This window comes from Populus alba, chromosome 17 (genome assembly GCF_005239225.2).
Source record: "Populus alba chromosome 17, ASM523922v2, whole genome shotgun sequence".
NCBI classification, from domain to species: domain Eukaryota; kingdom Viridiplantae; phylum Streptophyta; class Magnoliopsida; order Malpighiales; family Salicaceae; genus Populus; species Populus alba.
Window position 1 is genome coordinate 19,043,865 of NC_133300.1, and position 26,652 is coordinate 19,070,516.

Genomic DNA, 26,652 nt, shown 5'->3' on the forward strand with positions numbered 1-26,652 from the left:
ATTTTATAATAATTCTTCAATTTGATATTGATTTTTTCCCAACTTAGCCCAATAAATACCTAATTAAAGAGAAACAACAATATACATAAAAACAAAAAACAAAATTACCCAACCAACCTCAAGTGCAGCTTGGAAGAACACGATAGGAGAGTGAAAATATACTCACACCTCAAATATCATGTCATCAATTATAGAGAGTAAAAAAAAAGAGTTTCAAGTTTTGCCTACTTAGGCGAGTTTATTGAGTTCCATGTGACTTTGACATTTTTTCACTAAAAAAAGTTGCATGACCCGCGGCGTAATGTGAGAAGCAATCTATTAAAGAAACGAAAAGAGAATGGAGTTCTTTAATAGTAAAGTCATCGTAGAAATATGCCAAGTTTTGTAAATTCTTCTATTTCTTTGGCTACTGTCATATGCCATTTTAATTTGGCATTTCTCATTTGCTTTTTTTCTCTTGAAGTTTTAATTTTTTTAATTTCATCCTTTTATATCACATTTTTACCTTTTTTGTTTAAAAATTTTCTTCCATTTTGCATTTCATAGCATGTTCATAGTTTTGGGACACCGTTCATTATTTATAGGGAAATTGATTTTGCAAAATTGAACTATAATTATTGCTAAAAATAACAATTAAAAAAATTAAGTGTGAAAGTTTACATTCTAAAATTTTGAAGCCCTCTTTGATATTTTTAATAGAATTGGCATGAAAACCAAGGCATATAAAGAGAAGAAAAGAGAAAAAAGAAAAGGAAGAAAAAATTAAAAAAGTTGTTAAAACCACTCCTTCCACCATGCATCATCGATGAGGGAAGACCTTATCGTGATAATTTTAACGACACAAAGACTGGCCGTCATAAAAGCTTAGAGGAAGTTGCATATGTCATCAATGTTGTGGTGCATGTGTTTCGTCCATGATTGTTTTCCCTTTCATTTAATTTAGTCCATAATTCTCTAATATCTTTTTAATTTAAAATCTTTGATTTTATAATAATTTATATTTTTTTTTCTCTTTTGGTTCAATTTTGTTCATTATTCTTTAATGAATCTTCAATTTAATCCCAATTGTATCCCAACTTAGCCCAATAAAGACCTAATTAGGGAGAAACAATGATACAAGAAAAGAAAAGAAAAACAAAATGACCCAACTAGCCTCAAATTCAACCTAGTCAAACACAACACAAAAGCATAAATGTACTTGCACTTAGAAAAAATATTTTCATGCTCGGATTATCATTTGTCAATTGTCATCAATTGTAGAAAAGAAAAACAAGCTCCTGTACACTTTAAAACAAAGGGCTAGGCAAGGAGTTGGTTGAAAGGTTTCAAGCTTGGCTTGCTTAGCTGAATTTATTTATAATGCCAAAAAATTTCTTATAACTTTGACTTTTCTCCCCTATGAAAATTAGTATGACCCGCAATGTAACATGATAAGTAATCTAATTTACAAGAACTAGTTAAGAAGGGGGAATCATTATTCCTCTCTTCACAAAGTTTTATTCATTGAAATAATTTTTTTTTTTTTTATCTTTTAATATGGAAGTTATTAGGGGTTGATTTTCATAATTTAGTTTTATTTTTTTTATGAAGTTATCTTAATCTCATGTTTAGATCGCGAGTTTTGTATGTCAACCTAGTTAACTAGGGGGTTTTCTAGGTTCTACTTTGTAATTGATTTTTTTTTTCAATTTCATCCTTCAACATTTTAGTTGATTAAGAATTAAACTTTATAATTTATTTCAATTTACTTTATATGAAGTTATCTGAGTCTCATAACCTAAGTCAGAGGTTTGGCAAGTTAACTCGGATTTTTTTTTTATTTTTTAATTATTATTTTTTTCAATTACATCATTTAACATTGGATTAATTAGGAATTGAACTTTTTTTTTTTATCTATTTTCTATTGGGTTATTCTGGTCTCATGGTCTAGATTTGACAGATTAACTCGGATTGACTCGAATTGTTTTTTATCATTTTTAATTGATTTTGTCAATTTCACTCTTTAATATTAGATTGTTTAATAATATCTAAATATTATCAAACATTATCTTCTTAAAAAATGTTAACAATATATATATATAAAAGATTTGGAATTTGCAGATGATTGCAGTGAAAATTTAGCAATGGATGAAGATTAATCTAATAAGTTTGAGACTACATGTTAATTTGAAGACTATAGTGTGAAATGAACAGTGGCTTTCTTGATTACACGCTAACAACTTCTTAGTAGTCGTTGCCACCTCCCAAGAAGTTGCAATCTAATTATTAATAAATATTATAAATCTAATTTATTTATATGAAATATGAAATATAATCAAAGCTAACATCTCATTTTTTTCCTACGATGCTTATGTCGATATCCTACCAAAACAAGCATTAATTCAATATATTATCAAACATTAACAATAATTAATTATATTTGGTTAGTGTTTTATAACACAATATGTTTAGTTAAATAAAAGAGACAAAATATAAAAAAATTCATTTTTGAAATTGTTTTGGAATTAATTTCTATCTTTTTAATATATATATAATTTATTTAATTAACATGATTTAAATAAATTATAAGTGAATAAAAAATTAATTTAAAAAAATATTTGGTTTTTCAACTTAAAAAACCCCTAGTTTTTTTAAACTTAATTCTTAATTTATGTTAGTTAATCAAATGTTGATAATGGTTGAAATTAATTCTTTAATATTTTAGCTTTTTAAAAACATTATAAAAAATAAGGAGTGAAATCAATATCAATTATAAGTTTGATTATATGTTTAGTATATATGCTATAATTATTTTATTTTATTTATATTAAAATAATGTTTGTTGTGAGTCATGCTTTTGCATGCGTATAGTTTTAAACATTTATTTTATAAATTTTAGGTTTGTGTTAGACATATTTTATTTAGTATGCATTTATAACGATGAAATAAATATAATTGTTAACTAATATAATATTATATATATATATATATATAATTTTTATTTATTATGTGTTTAGTGACATGATGTAGAATGTTTTTTAAAAATATTTTTAATTAAAATTATATCAAAATAATATTTTTATAATTTTTTATTATTGATATTAATAAATTAAATTTTTTTAAAATAATTTAAAAAATATTATTTAAATAAAAAATTATTTAAAAAACAAATACCACTACAAGAACAAAGAGACACTTATGCTCGAGATCAAGTATTGTCCCCACCAACATCAGACTTTGTTAGTTTGTTTTATTCATGGCAGTTTCCGACAGTCTCAAGTTGGCGCCGCTTGGTGTGCTTACCGAGAAACCGCTCTTGCCCTTTGCCACAGCCGCCTAGACATTACCCTTTCAGGGGGCCCCACAACCAAGCACCCATCCCACCAAGCATATCCACGTCCCATTTCTTTGCCTAAACTATTATCTAGTCCCTATATTTTGGAAAAATAACTAATTAATCTTTTGTGTTTTAAATGCTGAATATTGAGTCCCTGTAAATGATATGTCCAGTATCTATTAGTTTTCCATGACAATTTATGTGCTCTTTTTTTCTTCTAACATATCATTCATTTCTAGTCAAATTTTTAAATTTCACCAACTACAAACAAAATAAAAAAAATCCATTTGAAAAGGGAAATTTGGATATTTATAAAAGAATTAACAGTCAAATCTAGTTAAAGGACTAACTTATGATTTTCAAAACTAAAAAGAGTATCTTGAAAAATCATAAGAGAATAAGGATTAACTAATATATTAAATGGACAAATTCATATACTAGCAAATACATATATATATTTACATGCTAGTTACCTAAAGCGTTTGTGTTAGAATTAGTACAAGGATACATTGATTAACTTAATATAAGATATAGGTGCATTTAAGTAAATAAATAAAATTGAATGTCTCAACATTTTAATTTCTCCTAATCTTGAAAGGGAATTATACTCCTAACTCTTCAAACCATATAATATCTCACGACATGTGAAATTCTCAAAAAATTAAGATTTTTTTTGTCTTGCCAAACATATAATGTTGGAAAAAAATTAAATTCTTTTTCCAGAAAAAATATAGAATATTTCAATACCAAATGCTTCCGAATATATCCATTTAATGTTTTTTCAGTAAACATACTTTTTTTTGTATTTTAGTATGTGAACGAACATGAGAGTAAAATACCCTAATCCTTAAAAAGCAAGAACAAATTTTGTTGCTGTTTACGTCAACTGTAGATTAATCCGAGAGATTATCACGATCAGCCAGTTAAATACAAGAACAAGTTGATGAGTTCATTTGAATCATGGGCTCGAGTGAGTTGGTGTTGCAAGAACCCGTTCCCTGAGAAAAAAAGGATCGTCTTAGAATTGTGAAAGGGATGGATTTTCAAAGAGATTCCTCCAACCCAACTTGCTAAGCGTTTTTAAGGGCTAGACCCAAAGAAAATAAATATCGAAAAATTGGTGATATTAAGAGACAAGAGGGGAAAAAAGGGGACCAAATTCACCCAGAGAATCACAAGATAGACACAAATCCCTTTGTGTCAACTTATGCAACAAATTCCAATATATGTTATTCCAAGGAATTATTCATTTACATTTAGAGTTGTATTTCTAAGTGGAATTCATGAATAATTTTTATAATGAATTATAGGATTATAATTTATTTGAAAGAGTACTATAACTCCAATTATAGGATTACATTTAGAATTGATTTAAAAAAAAAACATTCAAAACAACTTATTCATCAAACTAATCAAATTAAATCAGGTTAATTAAAATTTAAATTATCTAGAAATTTTATTCAAATCAGACGCCGAGTTGTGGGTCAACCCAACTGAATTTTATAATCTTAACGGGCAGTCATAGATAATGGTTTTAACACCCTTGTAAAAGACAACAAATCCTAACATGCTGTCCCCAAAAGTTGGGCTTTTATTGGGTCTCGTAGCTGACTGGAGATGATAGCATAAGGCCCACAATGAATGAAATTCCAACATCAGACACGATGGCCCATTTTAGAAAATAGAATTGTTGGAAGAAAACAAGTAATATTTTCTGATGCCTTTTGCTAGGTTAAGAAGGTATTCTCAATCAAATCAATGCAAGAACAAAACATTGATATAACATGTGTACTCTGTAAAAGGCTCAGACACACCCCTTCTTATGTGGGGATATGTCAGCTTGTGAGGGCAATGTGAATAGGAAGTTCGAAAAGATTTTCTCTTGAAATGAAAATCTTCTGCACAACGACACCTTACCTGTTCATGGCTTGCTTGTTAGCTAAAGATAAGGTTAATGGCCTTACAGCGCAGAGGCCAATAAAAAGAGGAAAACAACATAAAATGAAAGACAAGAAAATATTTGAGAGGTTACTATTGCAAAGCGGCAGCATCCATATCCGAGAGATGACAAAGCTCGCACCTTCCTGCACTCAAAAGCAGCCAAATATGAACACTTTCAGCTCTCTCATGGTCCATTTGGCCATGTATTTGGTGGAATCCATTATCAATGCACATGCAGCTGCTAAGCCATGGAGAAAAGCATGGAGCTTTCTTCTTTCCAGGGCAGCTCTGTAGAGGGATCTCTCCTTTACAGTTTAATAACACCAACCCTAGCTATCAAGGTCACTTAAGGTCTTGGCCTAGCGGTTGAAGGGACTTGTTCCCTTCCTCTGCATCCTGGGTTCAAACCTTATCGTGCATACCTGTCACTCTCGCGGTATCTTACATGCTCACTGGATTTGCAGGATGTTCAGTGAGCTGTGGAATTAGTCGTGGTACGCGCAAGCTGGCTCGGACACCTACGTAAATAAATAAATAAAAAGGTCCTCTCTATATTGCACCGAGATTTGTGTCCTGGCGATTTTAGCAGGGAATTTTTTTGCCTCTGCACCTTAGTTCGTGTGAATGTTAGGTTCATGTGAATGTTTATTCATTCTCATGATGTTTTATTTATTTATTAAACTTGTAGGATGTTTAATAAACTTGAGAATAATTGTGATATGCATAAGTTGGACTGGATATCTCATAGATATATATATATATAAAATCCTCTTTATGTTAAAATCTTTTGTTGAAATTTATCAGTACTGATCTTGTCGATCAAGGTTAGTAAAAGGGTAAAATAAAAGATTAATTAAGAGATGGGAATTATTTTCAACATCTGGTAGAACTATATAGAACATGATCAAGAAAGTGATAATATATATGGACAAAGTTCTAATCAATTAGTGGTGTCCTTGTTTGTGGCTGAAAGGCCATAGCTCTCTCATTGCACATCAAATCAAATGATGTTCCCTTGCCAAAGCTGTTTCATTAGGACACGGATGAAAGGTGTCAAGTCTCAACCACACAAATAAAAAATATATAAAAAATGTTTTTCTTATCAAATCAATTTCAAAAAAGATAAATCTTTCTTATCCGAATGAGATATATAAGATTATCATACATATAGGATAAGACAACTCAAGTTTCAAGTTACAATCTATCTCAATCTATAAGCAAATCGAGTAAAATCTAACGTTAACTAAATGTGTTAAAAATAGAACAAATTATCAACGATCATTGTTTTATTTTATATTTATTATTTAATTTTACATTTAATTTTTAAAATAACGGATGATTATTATTATCTCGGGATAGAAAAAATATGAAATAAAAAAGATATGTTTTTAAGTAGTTTTTATTTTAAAAATATAAAAATTCATTCTTAAACAATAAATTTATTTTAAATCTTTGTTTTTTTAATAAAATAATTTTTTTTTTTTTTGTATTTGTCACTTCTATCATAAAAACTAACCAAATTCAACCTTAATGTAAAAAAAATGAAAAGAAAAGCAAACCTCAAAATATCCTCTAACTATACACAAATTCTCAAATGAGTTTTCAAACTAAATATTTCCTCAAGCAGATCTCCACGGAGTCAGATATTCACCAATCAAAATGCTCCATTGAGCCATCTTCCCTCCCCTTAAGCTATATTTTTCTTAGAACTTTCCCTCATTTTGTAGTTTTTATGAAGAGGTTATATATATGAATCATGGAAGTAAAATTGTAAATTTTTCTATGCCTCCTATTTCTATGGATTTTTCATTGCTTTCCGTCAAAGTTATTTTTATCTAAATTACTAAAACAATGCCATTTTAAGAAGTTGATATATATATATGGGGAGGTTTTCAGGTGAAGGATCCAATTGATGCATGCATGATACTTTGAAGACCTAATTATGAAGCATTTACTTTGAAGAATCTAAATAAATTCACGTTTGATACTAATTCGAGGCTTGCTCTAAATAATTTGAGGAAGGCAAGAAGATATGAAGAATCTATTATACTCATGGATAAAAAAAATAGTTGGCAAAAAGGCTAAAAGGTTAAAAAAAAAAATTCTTCTGCAAGCCAAAAAGGTCATATGTAACTCTCAGGATCAACACCACAAAAGAAACAATTTACTATTTTTTAAAACCTTTTGAGATTGGAGCAGCAATTACATATTAAAATGTATTTTGTTTAGAAATATATTCAAATAATAAATTTTTTATTTTTAAAAAATTATTTTTAAAATTAAAACATATATGAATATATATATATATATAATAATATAAAAAAATAAAATTTTAATTTTTAAAAAATATAGTTTTGAATCACATTTCCAAACGCAACCAACAAAACATGCATGGGAGCTGGAACCTTAACAATATAAGCTTGAGTACTAGACCTTTAAATATTTAGGGTAAAATAGAATCCATGTGCCCTGATTATGGCTAGCTTGCATGAGCCCTATGACCATATGCCACCTCAACTTTCAAAATTCTGCTCAAACAGGCAAAGTACCTCTTCTGTTAAGACAGCATACAAGGAATGCAATATTTAGATAGAAGACAATTGACATTGCCAGCTTATGCAAATCATGCAGTAGCCTTATGTACCTAGAACAGCAATCCAAAACTGAAACTACAAGCCACTTTCTTACAACTTCTAGCCTTTTTTTAACCTCTGCTGTTGACAGCCTTAAGATTCTCAGATATGTGGACCCCCTCTTGCATGTGCTTTGCCTTTCAATTACAGGCTTCACCCCCCCTCTCTCCCTTCCTACTCACTCCACTCCCAAGTCCCAACAATGCCAACTCCTCTCCCTCCCTCCTAGGCTCCCCAAATTGGGCCTTTTCTTCTTTTTCTTTCTTTCTTCTTCTCCCTCTCTTGTATGTAACTATAAGCACATGCATTTTCCTTGAAAAAGTTTACTCATTTTGCAGCCAAAAATACAACCCAGAAAAGAGAAAAAAAGAAGAAGAAGAAGAAACTCTTCCCCCTTCTTTGGTTGTTGAATTCATTAGCTCTTCTTTTCTTTTCTACCAAGAACTATAAACCAATGCATTTCACTTAGAAAGTTTACGTCTTTTGCTTCAAAAACAGCACCTTCTTTTGCTTCATCTTCTCTTCTCTGTAAAGATGAAGACAAGAAGCCATCGAAAAACGGAACTTTTACTAGTTTTCCTTGTTGGGTTTTCTTCAATCCTTCATTTTGCAAACTCTCAAGCAAGCCCAGATGCTGAAGTTATGTTCTCTCTCAAAAAAAGCCTCAACGTACCAGATTCACTTGGATGGTCCGATCCAGATCCATGCAACTGGAACCATGTAGTATGTTCGGACGAAAAGCGGGTCACCCGGATCCAAATTGGACGCCAAAACCTTCAAGGTACACTCCCTTCAAATCTCCAAAACCTTGCTCAACTTGAACGTTTAGAGCTTCAGTATAACAACATTTCCGGTCCTTTGCCAAGTTTAAACGGATTAAGTTCATTACAAGTGATCCTTCTAAGTGACAATAAGTTCATTTCAGTCCCTAGTGACTTTTTCACTGGTTTATCTTCACTTCAATCTGTGGAGATCGATAACAACCCGTTTTCCAATTGGGTCATACCAGAAAGTATAAAAAATGCTTCTGCTTTGCAGAATTTCTCTGCAAACTCAGCTAATATATCCGGGTCAATACCGGGTTTTTTTGGCCCGGATTCTTTTCCGGGTCTAACCATCTTGAGGTTAGCTTTCAATGATCTTGAAGGTGAGTTGCCTGCAAGTTTTTCGGGGTCACAAGTTCAGTCTTTGTGGCTTAATGGGCAGAAACTTAGTGGTGGCATTGATGTTATTCAGAACATGACTTTGTTAAGAGAAGCTTGGTTGCATTCTAATGGGTTTTCGGGTCCCTTACCTGACTTCTCGGGTTTGAAAGATTTAGAGAGCTTAAGTTTAAGAGATAATTCATTTACTGGCCTTGTTCCTGAGTCTTTGGTTAACCTTGAGTCGTTAAAGTTTGTGAATTTGTCGAATAATTTGCTTCAAGGACCAATGCCTGTGTTTAAGAGCTCAGTTTCTGTGGATATGGTTAAGGATTCGAACAGATTCTGTCTGCCAACTCCTGGTTTGTGTGATTCGCGAGTTAACACATTGCTTTCGATTGTGAAATCAATGGATTATCCGCAAAGGTTGGCGGATAGTTGGAAGGGGAATGATCCATGTGCTGATTGGATTGGAATTACTTGCAATAACGGGAACATCACAGTTGTCAACTTTGAGAAGATGGGGCTAACAGGCTCGATTTCTCCAGATTTTGCTTCGGTTAAGTCATTGGAAAGATTGGTTCTTGCAAATAATAACCTCACAGGTTCGATTCCACAAGAAATTACTACCTTACCCGGACTTAAAGTGCTTGATGTGTCAAACAATCACCTGCATGGGAGAGTTCCAGCCTTTACCAGTAATGTGATTGTTAACACTAATGGTAATCCAAATATAGGGAAGGATGTCAATAGTTCTACATCTTCGGAATCACCATCTGCAAGTCCATCGGCGAATACTGGCTCTGGAAGTGGTGGTAGTTCAAGAAAAATTGGCAAGAAATCTTCTGCTTTGATTGTAGTAATTATATTTTCGGTAATTGGGGGTGTTTTCTTGTTGTCCTTGATCGGCTTGCTGGTTTTCTGTCTATACAAGAAGAAACAAAAGCGGTTTAGCAGAGTACAGAGCCCGAATGAAATGGTGATTCATCCTCGCCATTCTGGGTCTGATAATGAGAGTGTGAAGATTACAGTTGCTGGCTCAAGTGTCAGTGTTGGTGCTATTAGCGAAACACATACTATTCCTGCAAGCGAACAAGGTGACATTCAAATGGTTGAAGCTGGGAACATGGTCATTTCTATTCAAGTGTTACGGAATGTTACAAACAATTTCAGTGAAGGAAATATATTGGGATGGGGAGGTTTTGGAGTGGTCTACAAAGGTGAGTTGCATGATGGTACAAAGATTGCTGTGAAGAGGATGGAGGCGGGTGTCATAAGTGGTAAGGGACTAACTGAGTTCAAGTCTGAGATCGCTGTTTTGAACAAGGTTAGGCACCGACATCTCGTTGCTCTTCTTGGGTACTGCTTGGATGGTAATGAGAAGCTTCTTGTGTATGAATATATGCCACAAGGGACACTCAGTAGACATATCTTCAACTGGGCAGAAGAAGGATTGAAACCACTAGAGTGGACAAGGAGGTTGACTATAGCCTTGGATGTGGCAAGAGGTGTTGAGTACCTTCATGGTTTGGCTCATCAAAGCTTTATACACAGGGACTTGAAGCCTTCAAACATTCTTCTTGGGGATGATATGAGGGCTAAGGTTGCAGACTTTGGTCTTGTGCGTCTTGCACCAGAGGGTAAAGGCTCTATTGAAACTAGAATTGCTGGAACTTTCGGATACTTGGCACCGGAATATGCTGGTACCATTTCCTCTAGTTGCTTTACCCTTCAATTAATGTTTAAATTCTTTCAAGGCTAACGTGTGTTTGACTTTTGTATATGTTCGAGTTCTAGTTTTTCAATAGAGATTTGGGGAAACATATAGTTAGGTCATGTATTCTTATAAATTGACCGCTATTACTCTGAGATTGTTCTCATCACAAACTTCACACACATGCACAGCAATACTGATTGTTCTCATCACAAACTTCACACACATGCACAGCAATACCGTGTTAACAACCAAAAAAGGTTCCTCAATCTCCTGTTCAAATTGTGTATTTTGGTTTGGTTGTTGATTTGTTATTTGTGTTTGTATCAAGACCGGTGAAAATTATTCCTGTCAATGTTAGGAAGTTCGTTTGGATTGGTTGTCAATGTATAGGGCATCCTTTTACCCTACTCTCTGCAAATTCATGTCTTACTCACATGAGGCATGGCATGGTTCCTAAGTACTTTTAAAATCTATCATTTGTTGTTTCACCACTTTTGTGGATCCTGTCATGGGAGGAATAGCATGCTTGCATTGGACCTTTCTCAATTTCAAAATCTCTATAATTATTAGCATATTTCTTAGCCAACAATGTCTTGTGTCTTATTCTGCCTCTTGTTTGGCTTCTAACTTATTTGAGCTTGTGATTTGCTTTCCTGATTTCTCTCTTAATTCACATTTTCACTTCAACTCTTGTTTTTGGGCGATATGTTTGCAGTTACTGGTCGAGTGACAACTAAAGTTGATGTCTTCAGTTTCGGAGTGATATTGATGGAGCTTATAACGGGTAGAAAAGCTCTTGATGAGAGGCAACCTGAAGAGAGCTTGCATCTTGTAACATGGTTCCGCAGAATGCACCTGAACAAGGACACATTCCGGAAGGCCATCGATCCCACAATTGACCTCAATGAGGAGACGCTTGCCAGCATCAGCACCGTTGCAGAGTTGGCAGGTCATTGCTGCGCGAGGGAACCGTATCAAAGGCCAGACATGGGTCATACTGTGAATGTTCTCTCTTCTCTGGTGGAGCTCTGGAAACCAACCGACCAAAGTTCTGAAGACATATATGGTATTGACCTTGAAATGTCCTTGCCGCAGGCACTTAAGAAGTGGCAAGCTTATGAAGGTAGAAGCAACATGGATTCTTCTTCTTCACTCCTTCCCAGCTTAGACAATACTCAGACCAGCATACCTGCACGCCCATATGGGTTTGCTGAGTCATTTACATCAGCTGATGGAAGATGAGTGTGGTGTTTGTAAATGGTGGTGATGGTGGTTTTCAATATTCATTCTATTTGCAGCTTCTTTGCTGTTTTCTTTATAAACTTGTCTGACTCCTAATTCTTTCATGTTTTAGTCTCTCATCCCATTGTCTCTCTCTTTTTTTTTCTTATTGGAAATGTAGTTTGGATGTTCTTCACTTGAATTAGAGGTTTTGAAAATGAAATGAGATAGGTTTTTAGACAAAAAAAAAAAAAACGTCTTCAGCTCTTCAATTCTCAGTTATCTCTACAAAACTTCTTGCTTGTCGATGGACAGCAAAGCCACAGGTCCATTTTGCATTCCTTCCAATTTTGGTCTGTAAACGCTTCCATTAGATCAGATTCACTAAAAATTAAAAATGCTGTCATCGTTTGCCATCCAGACATTGAGCACATGCAATGTCTTGGTGTTTTCAGATTAGCTGGAGTGGTATTGTTTTTGCTTTTGTCATCTCCATCCTATCCACAGTTTTGGCTCCTTTCTCTATCCATTTTTAATTTCAAGGACAGCATCACCTCCTTTCTCATAAAGTTCCAGACCCCATTTCCAATCAATTACAGTTTGTGATGATGATGATGGCTTTAATTCTTTGGAAAAGAAAATCACAAAGAACTGAGATGGCAATGAGAATGCTTTCATTGTAAAAACAAGGCAAGAAAAAGAAAGAAAAGTTCCATGGCAGGACAAAGATGATACCTTTTCCAAGAAAAAAGCTGTGTAAAGGTTTGTCCCTTGGAAACAGCAACTATCAACTTTTTATTTTCTTTTTTCCTACGTGCAATCATATGACAGCTTGCAAACTGAACCTAAAATGTTTGGGATCTGTTCTGGAAAAGTGCTCCAGTTATCGCATCGAAAGGTTAAATTTATGAGCGGCTAAGAGCCATCGTGGCCAAAATATTATCCATCAAAATTTATTTTATTTTGTTTAAAATTTTATTTATTTTGGAATGAGTTTAACAGCTATCTTTTCACTGGAAAAGAAACAGAGTTCGTGTATGTTTCAGTGTATTAGATTCAAAATAAATGCAATATAATTTGTTTTGTTCGGAGAAGAAAAGGACAAGAAATATATTGGATAAGTGAAACAAGTAACATGCAGAGAACTCAGAAAAAAAGGTTTCCCCATCCATGAAAACAGAGAAGGACCGAGTGAGGACTTTGTCTTTGTTTACAGGGGAAGCATATGCAAGTGCTGTGCTGTAGTTGTCTGCCCTAACGTGGGGTTCACGTTCCACCTCTTAATTTCCCAAGGCATCTGTCACTTGTCTATTAGGTTATTTTCATTCTTTATGCCCTAAATCTCTCATGTGTGGACCTGTATATCAGGACATGCTAATGTCTTTGTCGATGCAAAGAATAAAATAAAATAAAATATATGTATTTTAGTTGGGTAATACAACAAAATTGAAGCCTCTTTGCAAGATTTTCTTTGAAAAATATCACTCACACGTAACGCAAAAAAAAAAAAAAAGAAGTTTCTTCACTCTCCTCCACAATTTTGTTTACAAGATGCTACCAAACATATCATGAGAGGCTTCACTTAAGAAAAATAAAAAATTTAGTGAATTAATTTCTATATTCTATCAGACATATCATAAGATCTTAAGAGGTTTAGGTTATAGGTTAGGAAAATCAAAATATTAGAGAATTTACGTACAAAAGAAAAGGTGAGAAGTTGTTATAAGCCTACAAGGTAAGTAAATTTTTATACTACAAAATCAAAAAGATAATATATATATATATATATATAATAGTATGAATTATACAGTAAAAGAGAAAAGGATCCGAGGGAAAGGCATTCAAAAATTTCAATTTATAGAGAGGAGGTAGGAATAAAAACGGCATCTCAAAAAGATATTTGTTTTTTTAACTACCTATATTTTTATCTCATTATTTTTATTTTTTCTATTTCAAAACAATATTCAAACACTATCTTAAATACTATTTAAAATAATGAATTATAACCAAATATTATCTTAAATATCATTAGACCGTGTTTCAAAAAAATAAAAATGAAGTAAAAAAAACACTTTTCGTATTTAAGAACACGCGTTGTACTTTGTTCCTATGCATTTTCTTAGAAATTCAAGTTTTACCGTGTTCCCAAGCCAGCACTTTTATATATATATATAAAAGGTAGGTTTTTTTCTGCAATATTACAGCTGTTGAGAATATAATTATAGTTATTTTTTAAAATATTTTTATATATTAAAATAATATTTTTTATATTTATTTTTTAAATCATTAATGAAGAACTCCCTTAACAGGTTTGATTTGAACAAATATGCTCCACACAGATCTACCACAGGCATCATGTTGTTTATCTTGTGCTTGGGAGATTTTTTTTTCTTTCTTTAAATCGTGTAATAGAGACTTATTTGAAAGAAAACAATCCCATATGGCATATACACAAGCCGATCCTCCAAGTGGTGACACAATTTTTATATAGTATTTTGTTACTATTTTAGAATTAAAAAAAAATAGTAAAGATATATAAGACAAGATAAAAATACTAGAAGAAAATATTATTGTATTTGACAATAATATATAAGATATAATAATGGTATCTGTATCTTGTTTGATTAATGAAGAATAAAAAAAAGATTTAATTTTTTTAATTTTAGTTTTATTAAATGAAAATTAATAACACTATAATAAGTATAGTTATAAAACTTAGATTAGTCGATGTGTCAACCGGAACTAGGACACAAGGCATGGGCAAGTTTATGTTTAAGAAAAAATAGATTGGTGTATTACATTAAATCGATCCTGTATTATATTTTAAAATTATTATAATAATTATTTTTATTTTTATTTGTCTTAGTTCAATAATTTTAAAATTAAAAAAATCTTTACATAAGTATTTTATGAATAAAAATAATAAATATTATATTTAAAAACGTATCCTCTCCATATCTTTTATTAAGTATATAAATTCACTCTAAAAATATTTTTGAGACAATTTATTTTTTCTGTTTTTATCTTTATTTTTTTAACCATATATTTTTTATTTTTCTATTTCAGAACAATATTTAAATACTATTTAAGAACATGAATTATAACCCATAGTTATTAAACCCGGCCCGGCCCGGCGGGTCAACCCGGGACCCGGTGGCTGGACCGGTTCGGGTTTAATAAAAGACCGGCTGTGGCAACAGCCCGGCCAAACCCGGGCGACCCGGTGGGTCGACCCGGGACCCGGGTGACCCGGACGAGACCCGGACAAGACCCGGGTTTTTTTTTTTTTTTAAATATGGGATAAAAAAATTGGTTTAAATATTTCAACTTAAAATGATAACATAGTATCTTTTCAAAGTGGGGTTTAAAGCCCTTTTATATATATACTCTATGTTTACATGAAAAAATCATGTTTTTTCAATGTGGGATTTGAAACCCATTAGTATATATACTCTATGTTCCCAAGGAAAAAATCATGTTTTTTCAATGTGGGATAAAAAACCTTTTGGTTTAAATACTTCAACTTAAAGGGATAACATAGTATCTTTTCAATGTGGGATTTGAAGCCCTTTCATATATATACTCTATGTTCCTATGAAAAAAGTTATGTTTTTTCAATGTGGGATTTGAAACCCATTAGTATATATACTCTATGTTCCCAAGGAAAAAATCATGTTTTTTCAATGTGGGATAAAAAACCTTTTGGTTTAAATACTTCCACTTCAAGGGATAACATAGTATCTTTTCAAAGTGGGGTTTAAAGCCCTTTCATATATATACTCTATGTTTACATGAAAAAAATCATGTTTTTTCAATGTGGGATTTGAAACCCATTGGTATATATCTTCTATGTTCCCATGAAAAAAGTTATGTTTTTTCAATGTGGGATAAAAAACATAGAGTATATATATGAAAGGGCTTCAAATCCCACATTGAAAAGATAATATGTTATCCTTTTAAGTTGAAGTATTTAAACCAAAAGGTTTTTTATCCCACATTGAAAAACACATGATTTTTTCCTTGGGAACATATAGTATATATACCAATGGGTTTCAAATCCCACATTGAAAAAACATGATTTTTTTCATGTAAACATAGAGTATATATATGAAAGGGCTTTAAACCCCACTTTGAAAAGATACCATGTTATCTCTTTAAGTTGAAGTATTTAAACCAAAAGGTTTTTTATCCCACATTGAAAAAACATGATTTTTTCTTTGGGAACATAGAGTATATATACTAATGGGTTTCAAATCCCACATTGAAAAAACATGATTTTTTCATGTAAACATAGAGTATATATATGAAAGGGCTTTAAACCCCACTTTGAAAAGATACTATGTTATCATTTTAAGTTGAAATATTTAAACCAATTTTTTTATCCCATATTTTACATGGATTTTTTCATATAAAATATTAATTTTTTTTAATCAACCCGGATAATCCGGGTTGACCCGGGTTAACCCGGGTTGACCATGAAACCCGAGACCCGGCCCTTGGCCGGGTCAACCTCCGGGCCGGGTTTAATAACTATGTTATAACCAAATAGACTGTTAAAAAAAAAAGAAAAAGAAAAAAAGAGCAGCAAAAAGTACTTTTCATTTTTAAGAACACGCGTTGTACCACGTTCCGATGCATTTTCCGCTTCCCATTTCTTGGAAATTCGTGTTTTACCGTGTTCCCAGACCAACACTTATATATATATATATATATATATATATATATATATAGAAAAAAGGAAGGTCCTCTTTTCCATGAGACTACATAGTTAAGATCCAATAGTAGTCAACGTCTTTGGATCCTAACGATCCAAACTATTAAGCATAGGTAGAACTCTTCTTTTATTTGGGCTCAAATACTGGTAACTCATATCACTTTCGAAACTACACTTGAGCAGGCCCATGGGTCATAAACCATTCCTTTATGAATTAGTTATAATTTAGTCCCTTCTCAAAATTAATCAATTTTTTCTTCCGAAAAAGTCATGTTTTATCATATTTTTCCATAAGATCCTATAAATATATTTTAATTTATTTTAATTTTTTATTATAAAAGCCTTACAATAAATTTCACTGTGTAACTTTTACTTAATATGTTTTTTTTTGCTTAAAATATATTTTTTGAAAAATTTATGATTTATTATCATACGTTTTTATTCTTATTAAATGCTGTAATAATTTTAAAAAATAGATAAATATTTTTTTTATTTTTTTTAAATATTACACATAAAAAGAATTACAGTTTCTACTTTTACAATCATAATTTCATTAGAATATAACCAAGGTTTATAATGATATTTATATAAGAAAAAGAATAAATTACAATTATTCACAAGTGACAACATTTGATAATTTGTCTCTCAAGAGAGAACTTATATATAATTTTCTCCAAAAAATAATTAAACAGTCCTTCAACCATCTTCAATAATATTTTTTTTTAGAAATACCTTCTCTACTCATCAAATTTTACCAAATTATTTATTTCTCTTTCCTTTATCTATCCGTCAAGAAAAAAAGGAAGAAGATAAAACTGTAAAGGAACATGAAATTGACGAAAGGATTAAGTTGTAAATGAAATAGATTACAAATACAGAGGGCTTAAATATATATTATCCAAAACAACAAGGACTAATCAATCAATTCTATTCAACTACAATGACTAGATAATAATTTACTCTTCCACCTTAAGAGCTCCAACTGTACAAACCATGAGTAAGGAAAGGGTTGCCATTAAACTTTTTTAAACTTGACATGACCTGTTTGGTTAACCCGTGAATTAAACTAGATTTCATGATAATTAATTAGGTGTGATTTAGTAAAAATTTCAGATTAAATTGTGATATAGTTATTTTAGATAAACTATTTTTTTTAAATGATATTATTTTTATTTTTTTATAAAATAAAAAATTATATTAACCAATTAATCAAGTCAACTCATATAATTCTTGAACTTGACAAGATCGATTGCTTAAGTGGGATTTAAAAATTATTATCATTGTCATAAAACTTATTATTTTGTTTAAAATTGTAACAGTGGTTGTGGTTTAAAATATTTTTTTATTTAGCAATATTTTAAAATTATATTTTTTTTATTTTATAAAAAATTATTTTTAAAATCAACACATTAAAAAAATTTAAAATTTAAAAAAAAATTTAAAAATTTAAATTTAAAAAAACACGGTTGTACCATGTTCTCAAATAAATCCTCGGAAACCAAGCCGGTCCACCTGCTGCTTAATTTGACTGAGACCGTCATCTATGAACCATCGGCCTGCTATCCTTTCTCCGGATATTTTTCACGCTTTTTACACACTGTATTATTCCCTCGTTCAACGGTCAACATTCCACGTTTCCAATTCAGCAAACCGTCCACGCTTTCTTCGTTTTGAAGTCTTCTGTCCAGCTCTTACCTAGCTTTGACCACAAGGAAAAACGACCAACATATAAATACATCACCACTTCACAAGAATTCTATCATCGTATTCTCTAGCCCACAAGCAAAACCCAAAACATACCTTACAGACCTTGACATAACTAGCGAAATTCAAGCACATACAATGATACTTTCCTGGAGATCAAGAAGAAATTCGAAGAAAAGCAAGATTCCAAGCCAAGAAATAAATTCAGACATGGAAATCTCGAATCCTAGGCACTTCTGCTGTCCGATTTCTCTTGACTTGATGAAAGATCCTGTCACATTGTCGACAGGAATCACATACGACAGAGAAAGCATTGAAAAATGGATTGAAGATGGCAACCTAACGTGTCCTGTTACAAACCAGGTGTTAGCAAGCTATGATCAGATACCAAATCATTCCATAAGAAAGATGATTCAAGATTGGTGCGTGGAGAACCGTTCTTATGGTGTCGAGAGGATTCCTACGCCTCGCGTTCCAGTGACACCCTACGACGTTTCGGAGACTTGTAAGAGGGTTAATGATGCAACTCGACGTGGAGAGCAAAAGAAGTGTCGGGAATTGGTTAGGAAGATCAAGAACTGGGGTAAAGAGAGTGAGCGCAACAAGAGGTGTATTGTGGCGAATGGGTCTGGTTGTGTCTTATCGGCTTGTTTCGAGTCCTTTGCAAGTGTTTCAGTGGGGAGAGATGAGGGTTTGTTGGGAGAGATTCTATCGGTTTTGGTATGGATGTTTCCACTTGGTGAAGAAGGCCAAAGCAAGCTTGCGTCGGTTAGGTCTTTGAATTGTTTGGTGTGGTTCTTGAAGAGTGGAGATCTTTCAGCCAGGCAAAATGCAGCTTTGGTACTTAAAAATCTTCTTGCTTTGGATCAAAAACATGCGAGTGCCTTGGTGGCGATCGAAGGCGTGTTTGCAGCATTGGTTAAGTTGATCAAGGAGCCTATTTGCCCTACTGCTACCAAGGCTTCATTGATGGCGATTTTCTACATGACTTCACCGTCAAGCCTCAACGAGAAGATGATACCAATGTTTGTGGAAATGGGTTTGGTGTCAGTGATCATAGAGATTCTTGTTGATGGAGATAAAAGCATATCTGAGAAGGCATTAGGTGTTCTGGACCATATTTGTGATTGCAAAGAAGGGAGAGAAAAGGCCTATGAGAATGCTCTAATTGTTGCTGTTTTGATCAAGAAAATCTTGAGAGTGTCAGGTTTGGCTTCAGAGTTGTCAGTCTCCATTCTCTGGAAGCTCTTCAAGAATTCAAAAAACAGATCAGAGGATGAAGATGCTGAGGGAGGTGTGGTAGTTGAGGCACTTCAAGTTGGTGCTTTTCAGAAATTATTGGTCTTACTGCAAGTGGGTTGTGGCGACAGCACAAAAGAGAAGCTTAAAGAGTTGCTAAAACTGCTGAATCTTTGTAGAGTTAGGTTAGATTGTTTTGATTCTACAGCAGATTTCAAGTATCTCAAAAGATCATACTGATTTCGTGTTTCTCAAACAGTTTAGGCAAGAAAATACAAACAGATACATAGAAGATTTTGAATTCATTCAATTGTGTACAAATTACTCAAAAATCAATAATTAGAATATTGAGATTCCTTGATATATATGCTCTATCCATGCTTGAATTTATTATTACCATCTGAACCTAAACTCAATTAACCCTATTTCATATTAATTTTTTTGTATATAAACACTCAGCTGTCTGGCATGAATTTTATTTGATCTACCTGTTAGTGTTAAGTCATACTTGGCAGGCTGGTTAGAGCTGAGCTGACGGCACCGAGTCATTGAACTCACATTGGCACCAGGACTTCTTTCATTTGTTTTTGTGGGAGTAGAGACTGTTGTTGCTGTCAGAGCTTTTGTCGCATAGCAAGGTGGCACTTGCGTAGGGTTTTTTCTTCTTTTTCTTAATATGGGATAGTTGACGGATCTATCTGTCTTACCAAAAGAAAGATGATCTCTCGCTCTGCTCTGTCCTGCACTGTGTTTTTTTTGTAGTTTTATGAAATGGTGAGTAAAAAAATCAAGAAATCAAGATAAAAAAATTTATTAAACTGATTAAAACTTTTAAAAATCTGACCGGTTCAGTTCAATATCGGTTTTATAAGCTTAAAACTAAAAAAATCAAACCGAACCGAACCGGAAAAAAAAAAACTGAGCCAAACAGAAAAAATCGAGCCAAAACCAGAAAAAACAGAGACAAACTAGTTTGAACCAGTTTTTTTTCTAAAAAGATTAAACCAAACCAAACTGAAACTAATCGGTTAGAATCAGTTTTGGTTTTTTTTTAAAAAAAAACTTTGGTTTAATTTTTTTTTTTTTATAAAAACCCAAATTTGATAGGTAGAGTTGTAGGTGCGTTCTTGGGTCTCTGAAGAAGGCTAAAACCAGGTATCTGGGCTTGCAATCTTCATAGCTATTTAGCCCTCAGTATGTGATGGTTTTAAGCTTGTTTAAGAAGTCCTGGGCTAGATTGGATCGAGCAGGCAATTAGATCCATGGTCAAAGTCTATTTCTTCTTAATTCTTATTTATAATTAAAATCATCTTTTTTACTAGCTAGATTTGTGACTTTGAATGTATCTTGGTAGAGGATTCTCCTAGCTCTATTGCTTTAATCGTGTAAAATAATGTAACTGTTCAGTTTCTTATAAAACCAGGTACGAGAATCAATTTGGGACAAATATTTGATTCACTGGTGGGAGACTCAATCTGAATTATTCTAAAAAAATATATTTTTAAGGGATTAGATTGATGTAGTTTCCTTAAGTTTTTTTTTTTTTTTTTTCAAAAACAAGTTAATAGATTTTTAATCTAGATCAACTGAGTAGTGGATTGTTCTAAGTTATTAACCGAGTTACTTTTTATTTTATTTTTTCTTAAACTTTAGTCAATTCAAGTCCTACATTAGAGAAATTTTAGATTAATTCATTAGGTTAAAGTAAATTTTATAAATTAATTTTTTATAATTTAATCTCCTTTGGGTTAGCTATAAAAAAAATCCTTTTTTTTTTAAATAAGAAAAGGGCACTTCAAGAAAACTATATTCCATGCTTCATTTAGAGATATTCCAATCAAATATTTATCCAAAAAATGAAGTTATTAATGCTTATCTTCTTGTTTTAAAGTAAAAAAAAAAAATTTGTATCAATTTTTGCATATCAACTTTTAAATTTTGATAAAAAAATAAGAGGATTTTGGTGATGGGTTCTTTTAAAAAAATGTATACAATAAAAACATTAGTCCAAAAAAAATTAAAATGGTCGATTGAACCTTTTGAAAAAAAAAAAAAAATCTTTCCCCACTTCAAGGTAAACTTCAACAAACCCCTCAGTTACGCCCTATCCAACTAGCTAAACGTAAAAGATGATTTCGGGTGTGTTTGGTATTGCGGTAGCTTTTGTGGTTGTGGTTTGAAAAAAGTTGTTTTATAAAAAGTACTTTTAGTTGAGGTTGGTTTGAAAAAATAGGTATTTGGTTAAAACTGTGGTTGAAATTGAGGTCGAAGAAAAAGTAGTTTAATGTATTTGGTTAAAAATAAATGCTTTTCAAATTGAGGTTATAAAATAATTAAAATATATATATATATATTAATATTAATGATTTTAATTTAAATATTGTAAATTTAACTACTGTTATTACATCATGAAATAAATAATATTGATATCAAATATTTTTTATTATTATATTACACTATGTGCAATGTCATCACATACGAAATCTATCCAACAAGGACTATATTTTTCATGGTTTTTTAAGCGCGCAACAACAAAAACTGAATCTTTTATTACGTCATCAAGTGATTTTCTTTTAATTTTTTGAATAGAACACAATTAAAATAAAAATAAAAACTGAATTTTTTTTAACTGGGCCGGACCCGGCAATAACATAATTGGAATTGCGATCAAATTTCACAAATGCTACGTCATTATAATTTTTAAAAAAACAATAAAAAAATTTAAACTCATTTTCATGGTTTTTTTTTTTTTAAAAAAAAAAAAAAACTAGAAATGTGAACAGTGTGAGTGAATTAAAATTCACTCACACTGTTCACTTAGTGACCAGTGCGCAGTGGAGCATGGCTCCACTGTTGACAATAATTTGTCAGCATGAGAAGCAACATTTTGCTACTTCTCACAACCCGCGGTCCAGCCACCAAAATTAGTGGGCCCTACCAGCAACCACATTTTTTCTTCCTTTAACCAAACACCTGGTAGTGTGGTTGCGGGTGAACCTCATCCGCAACTACACTACCAAACAGCCACGAAGAAATAAATCTTTTGTTAATGTAAATCTTGGGTTTTTCAAATATCTTTATCTAAACGTTAAATTCATGGAAGAGCTCAAAGACCAAGAGTGTGTTTGGTATTGTGGTAGCTGTTGTGGTTGTGGTTTAAAAAAAGTTGTTTTATAAAAAGTGCTTTTAGTTGAGTTTGGTTTGAGAAAATTGGTGTTTGGTTAAAACTGTGGTTGAAATTGAAGTTGAAAAAAAAGTAATTTAATGTGTTTGGTTAAGAATACTTTTAAAATTGAGGTTATAAAATAATTTTAAAAATATATATTAGTACTTATGATTTTTAATTTAAATATTGTGGATTTAACTATTGCTATTATATCATGAAATAAATCATACTTTATATAAAATATAATTTTTATTATTCCATGAAACCATTTATAATTCCATTACGTATGAGATTCATCCAACAAAAACTATAGTTTTCATAATATTTTTAGCATGTAATAAAATTAGATAAAATATTATCAGGTATAAAATTAACTCTAAACTAATTTTAAAAAAAAATATTAAAAAACTAACACACTAAAAAAAAAAAAAAAAACAAACAACGCAGGCAGTGAACAGTGCAAGAGAATTGCACTGTTCACTATTTTTTGAGTAAACAGTGCAACTCCCAGCACTGTTCATGTCAACTATATACGAAAAATACTGTTCATGTAATTACACTGTTCATTGAACAGTGTAATTACATGAACAGTAGAGAAAAAGCATGAATTAGCTACTTCTCATTCCTCGCGTTAGAAACACAGATTTTAAGTGGGGCCTATGAATAGTAAAATGTTTTTTTTTTTAACCAAACGGCTGCGCGCTGCGTTTTATTTAAAACGCAGCTGCAGCCGCATACCCAAACGGACCCCAAAAGTAGTAAAGAATGTACAAACTCACTTGTCAAGTTGCTAATTAATCCATGAAGCTACCGATCTTGTAACTTGTGCTAAAATATTTGGTTTGCGATGCGGAAACAGGGGCATTGATTACAGTGAATGAATAAGTGAATAGTAAGCAAAGAATTTTAGAAAGATTTATGATTTTCTACTCTACACCATGTGGCATTGCGTTCCAAACAGTGTTTTGCTCAAATTCAAATTTTTTTTTTTGTTAAAATTGAGTTTGGTTTGTACTTTTTGAATTGTTTTGATGTGCTGATGTCAAAAATAATTTTTTAAAAATAAAAAAATATTATTGACATGTATTTCAACACAAAAAAACTATTTAAAAAACAATCACTACCACTGCACGAAACACATTTTAATCTCTTTAGTTGTAATAGATTAGATGCACAATTTTCGGGCATGCATGTGAATCTTGCCATTGTGTGCACGCATTCCAACGAAATCAGCTGATTCCCAGTAAAAAGGATTTCAATATTAGGGTAGCTAGGGTTGATCATTGAATTCCTTGGTACCTTTCTAGCCTTACAGGCCTCAAATTTGCCCACTCCATGTTCATATGGAGCCACAATCATTCCACCTTTACATCTCTCCAAGGTCTCAAATCATAGTTTAGAACAACCAGGCTGCAGCAGAAGCAGAAGCAGCTGCAGCAGCAGCACTATTTTATGAAGTTTGACTTCATAGAGCATCTCTCGCTTGTTGACATTTCACCTGCTCCACTGGTATATCATCATGTTGCTTCAGGAAATATATTCAAGATGGTGACATCAATGAGCTTCCCCAAGATTAAACCATCCATGTTATTTGACTATTGATCCATGTCATTGGAAACCTTATTGTTTATTTATCAGGTCTATCTACTCTCTTTTTTTTCTTCTTTTTTTGTTCTAAATGCCCTAGGAACATCTAGATAGATTGAAACGCCATGCCCATTTCCTACTCTAAACCTCACTAGGTCACTGCTATTAGCTTCAACACAAAGTGATTGGTTAGGAAGATCAAAAGTAAACCAAAACCCCCAAAATGGATTCTTCTAATCAACCCAAGTCTCTCTCCACCAATCTCTTCTACCTCTTCCTTCTCTTGTCAACAAATCTCCTCACTCTATTCATCTCATCTACCTTCTACTCCTCCTCTTCCTGCTCTCTCAACCCCATCTCAAGTACCACCACTTTCACTAAAAGAAGTAGTCCCAGCACTACTGACTCAGATGGCACAGGAAATCCCGATACCCCACAAGCAACAATAGACCTCCCATCAGAATTTCTTGCCTTCTCTTCAGGCCAAGTTCTCCCACTTGGTTTCAACACAAATTTTGATTCTGATACCTTCTATCCTCCTGTAGGCCAAGCCTGCACTCGGTTTCCTGATGAACTTAGTCGTTTTATGTCCTACAAAGTTAATGGATCCTGTCCTGATGATGAACTATTTGCACAAAAACTCCTCCTCAAAGGCTGTGAACCTCTCCCTCGCCGCCGTTGCCGCCCTGCTGCTCAGCCTGACTATGTTGAGCCCTACCCGCTTCCAACTAGTCTTTGGACTACCCCACCCAATTCTTCAGTTGTGTGGACAGCTTATACTTGCAAGGACTACACTTGTCTAATCAACAGAGTGAAAACTCAAAAGGGTTTTGATGATTGTAAAGACTGCTTTGATTTACACGGTAGAGAAAAGAATAGGTGGGCTTCAAGACAAAGCATTGAAGGGTCACTTGATTTCACAATCGATGAGGTTCTTGCAACAAAGAAGCCTGGAACAATCCGAATTGGGCTTGACATTGGTGGTGGTGTGGCTACATTTGCTGTAAGGATGAGGGAAAGGAACATCACCATTATAACAACTTCAATGAACTTGAATGGTCCCTTCAACAACTTCATTGCTTCAAGAGGTGTTATGCCTTTGTACATAAGCATATCACAAAGGCTACCATTCTTTGACAACACTTTGGACATTGTTCACTCTATGCATGTTTTGAGTAACTGGATTCCTTCAACTTTGCTTCATTTCTTGATGTTTGATATCTATAGAGTGCTTAGGCCTGGCGGGCTGTTTTGGCTTGATCATTTCTTCTGCGTGGAAGATCAATTTTTGGATGTTTACAAGCCACTCATTGAGAGCATTGGATTCATCAAGTTGAAATGGGTGGTGGGCAAAAAGCTTGATCGTGGAGCAGAGCTTAGAGAAATGTACCTCTCAGCTTTGCTAGAGAAGCCATTGAAGAATTCTTGGTGATTTAAATTTGCTAGTAATTTAATTTCTTTATTAGTCTTTGTTATTTAAACTTTTCTTTTGTTTATTTTATTTTGGAGAAATTTAATGAGGGATCTTATCAGAGCATTAATAATGTGAATGGTAGATTTTCTTTTCTTTTTTTGCTTTTAATTTTAGGTAATATGTACTGTAGTTCCGTTTCTTTTTGTCACAATAGCGATATGTTTGGTTATGCTAACATATTATTCAGGTTGTTTCTTAATCGTAAAGGTTTTCATAGCATCAAATGCTTAAATCCCCAATTTTTTTAAACATGGGGAAGTGTCAATAGAATGGCCTCACGGCATCCTTAGTGCATGCAGGAACTAGAATAGCAGCAATGACAATGTGATAATACCACAGCAATAATGCAGTAGCAACAGGCAACTAAGATCATATATATATATATATATATATATTCATATTTATGGTTCATGATGTAGTCCATAGGTGGTATTTGCGAAAACACAGTCAACATCTCATAATTAACAGAATTAGGTGATTTAGTAGCAGGGGTGGCATTTTACAGGCTCTTCAAAGCTAACCATAAGGAAGAAGAAGAAGTATCAGATAGATTATGAATGCTCTCCATCTTGAAAAAGTGAAGGCATTTACAGAAAGGAAAAAATATTGACCAAAGAGAATGTTCTTTGCAGCCTGCACAAATCCCTGGTGTGCACAGTACATATATCATGGGGAATAACTACTGCAGTGATTATTAAACTACAGATTTATGCAACAAAGAAGCTGCTAGGGCTTCGAGAATTATGCATATTGATTAATAGCATTCTCTCAGCAATAAATTCGTTCAATTGACAGAAA

At 32.6% G+C, this 26,652-nt stretch overlaps 3 protein-coding genes across 3 annotated transcripts; all 3 read left to right on the top strand.

Moving 5' to 3' along the window:
* Positions 1 to 8,050: 8,050 nt before the first annotated feature.
* LOC118052539 (receptor protein kinase TMK1) lies at positions 8,051 to 12,110 on the top strand. Its single transcript, XM_035063537.2, has 2 exons — positions 8,051 to 10,735; positions 11,465 to 12,110. The coding sequence occupies exons 1-2, from the start codon at positions 8,425 to 8,427 to the stop codon at positions 11,989 to 11,991; spliced, it is 2,838 nt and encodes a 945-aa protein (XP_034919428.1). The 5' UTR covers positions 8,051 to 8,424; the 3' UTR covers positions 11,992 to 12,110.
* Positions 12,111 to 18,437: 6,327 nt separating this feature from the next.
* Positions 18,438 to 19,992, top strand: LOC118052538 (U-box domain-containing protein 21). Its single transcript, XM_035063536.2, has one exon. The coding sequence runs from the start codon at positions 18,527 to 18,529 to the stop codon at positions 19,865 to 19,867; it is 1,341 nt and encodes a 446-aa protein (XP_034919427.1). The 5' UTR covers positions 18,438 to 18,526; the 3' UTR covers positions 19,868 to 19,992.
* Positions 19,993 to 24,141: 4,149 nt separating this feature from the next.
* Positions 24,142 to 25,990, top strand: LOC118052537 (probable methyltransferase At1g29790). Its single transcript, XM_035063534.2, has one exon. It carries the CDS (start codon positions 24,604 to 24,606, stop codon positions 25,810 to 25,812), a length of 1,209 nt encoding a protein of 402 aa, XP_034919425.1. The 5' UTR covers positions 24,142 to 24,603; the 3' UTR covers positions 25,813 to 25,990.
* Positions 25,991 to 26,652: the final 662 nt, after the last annotated feature.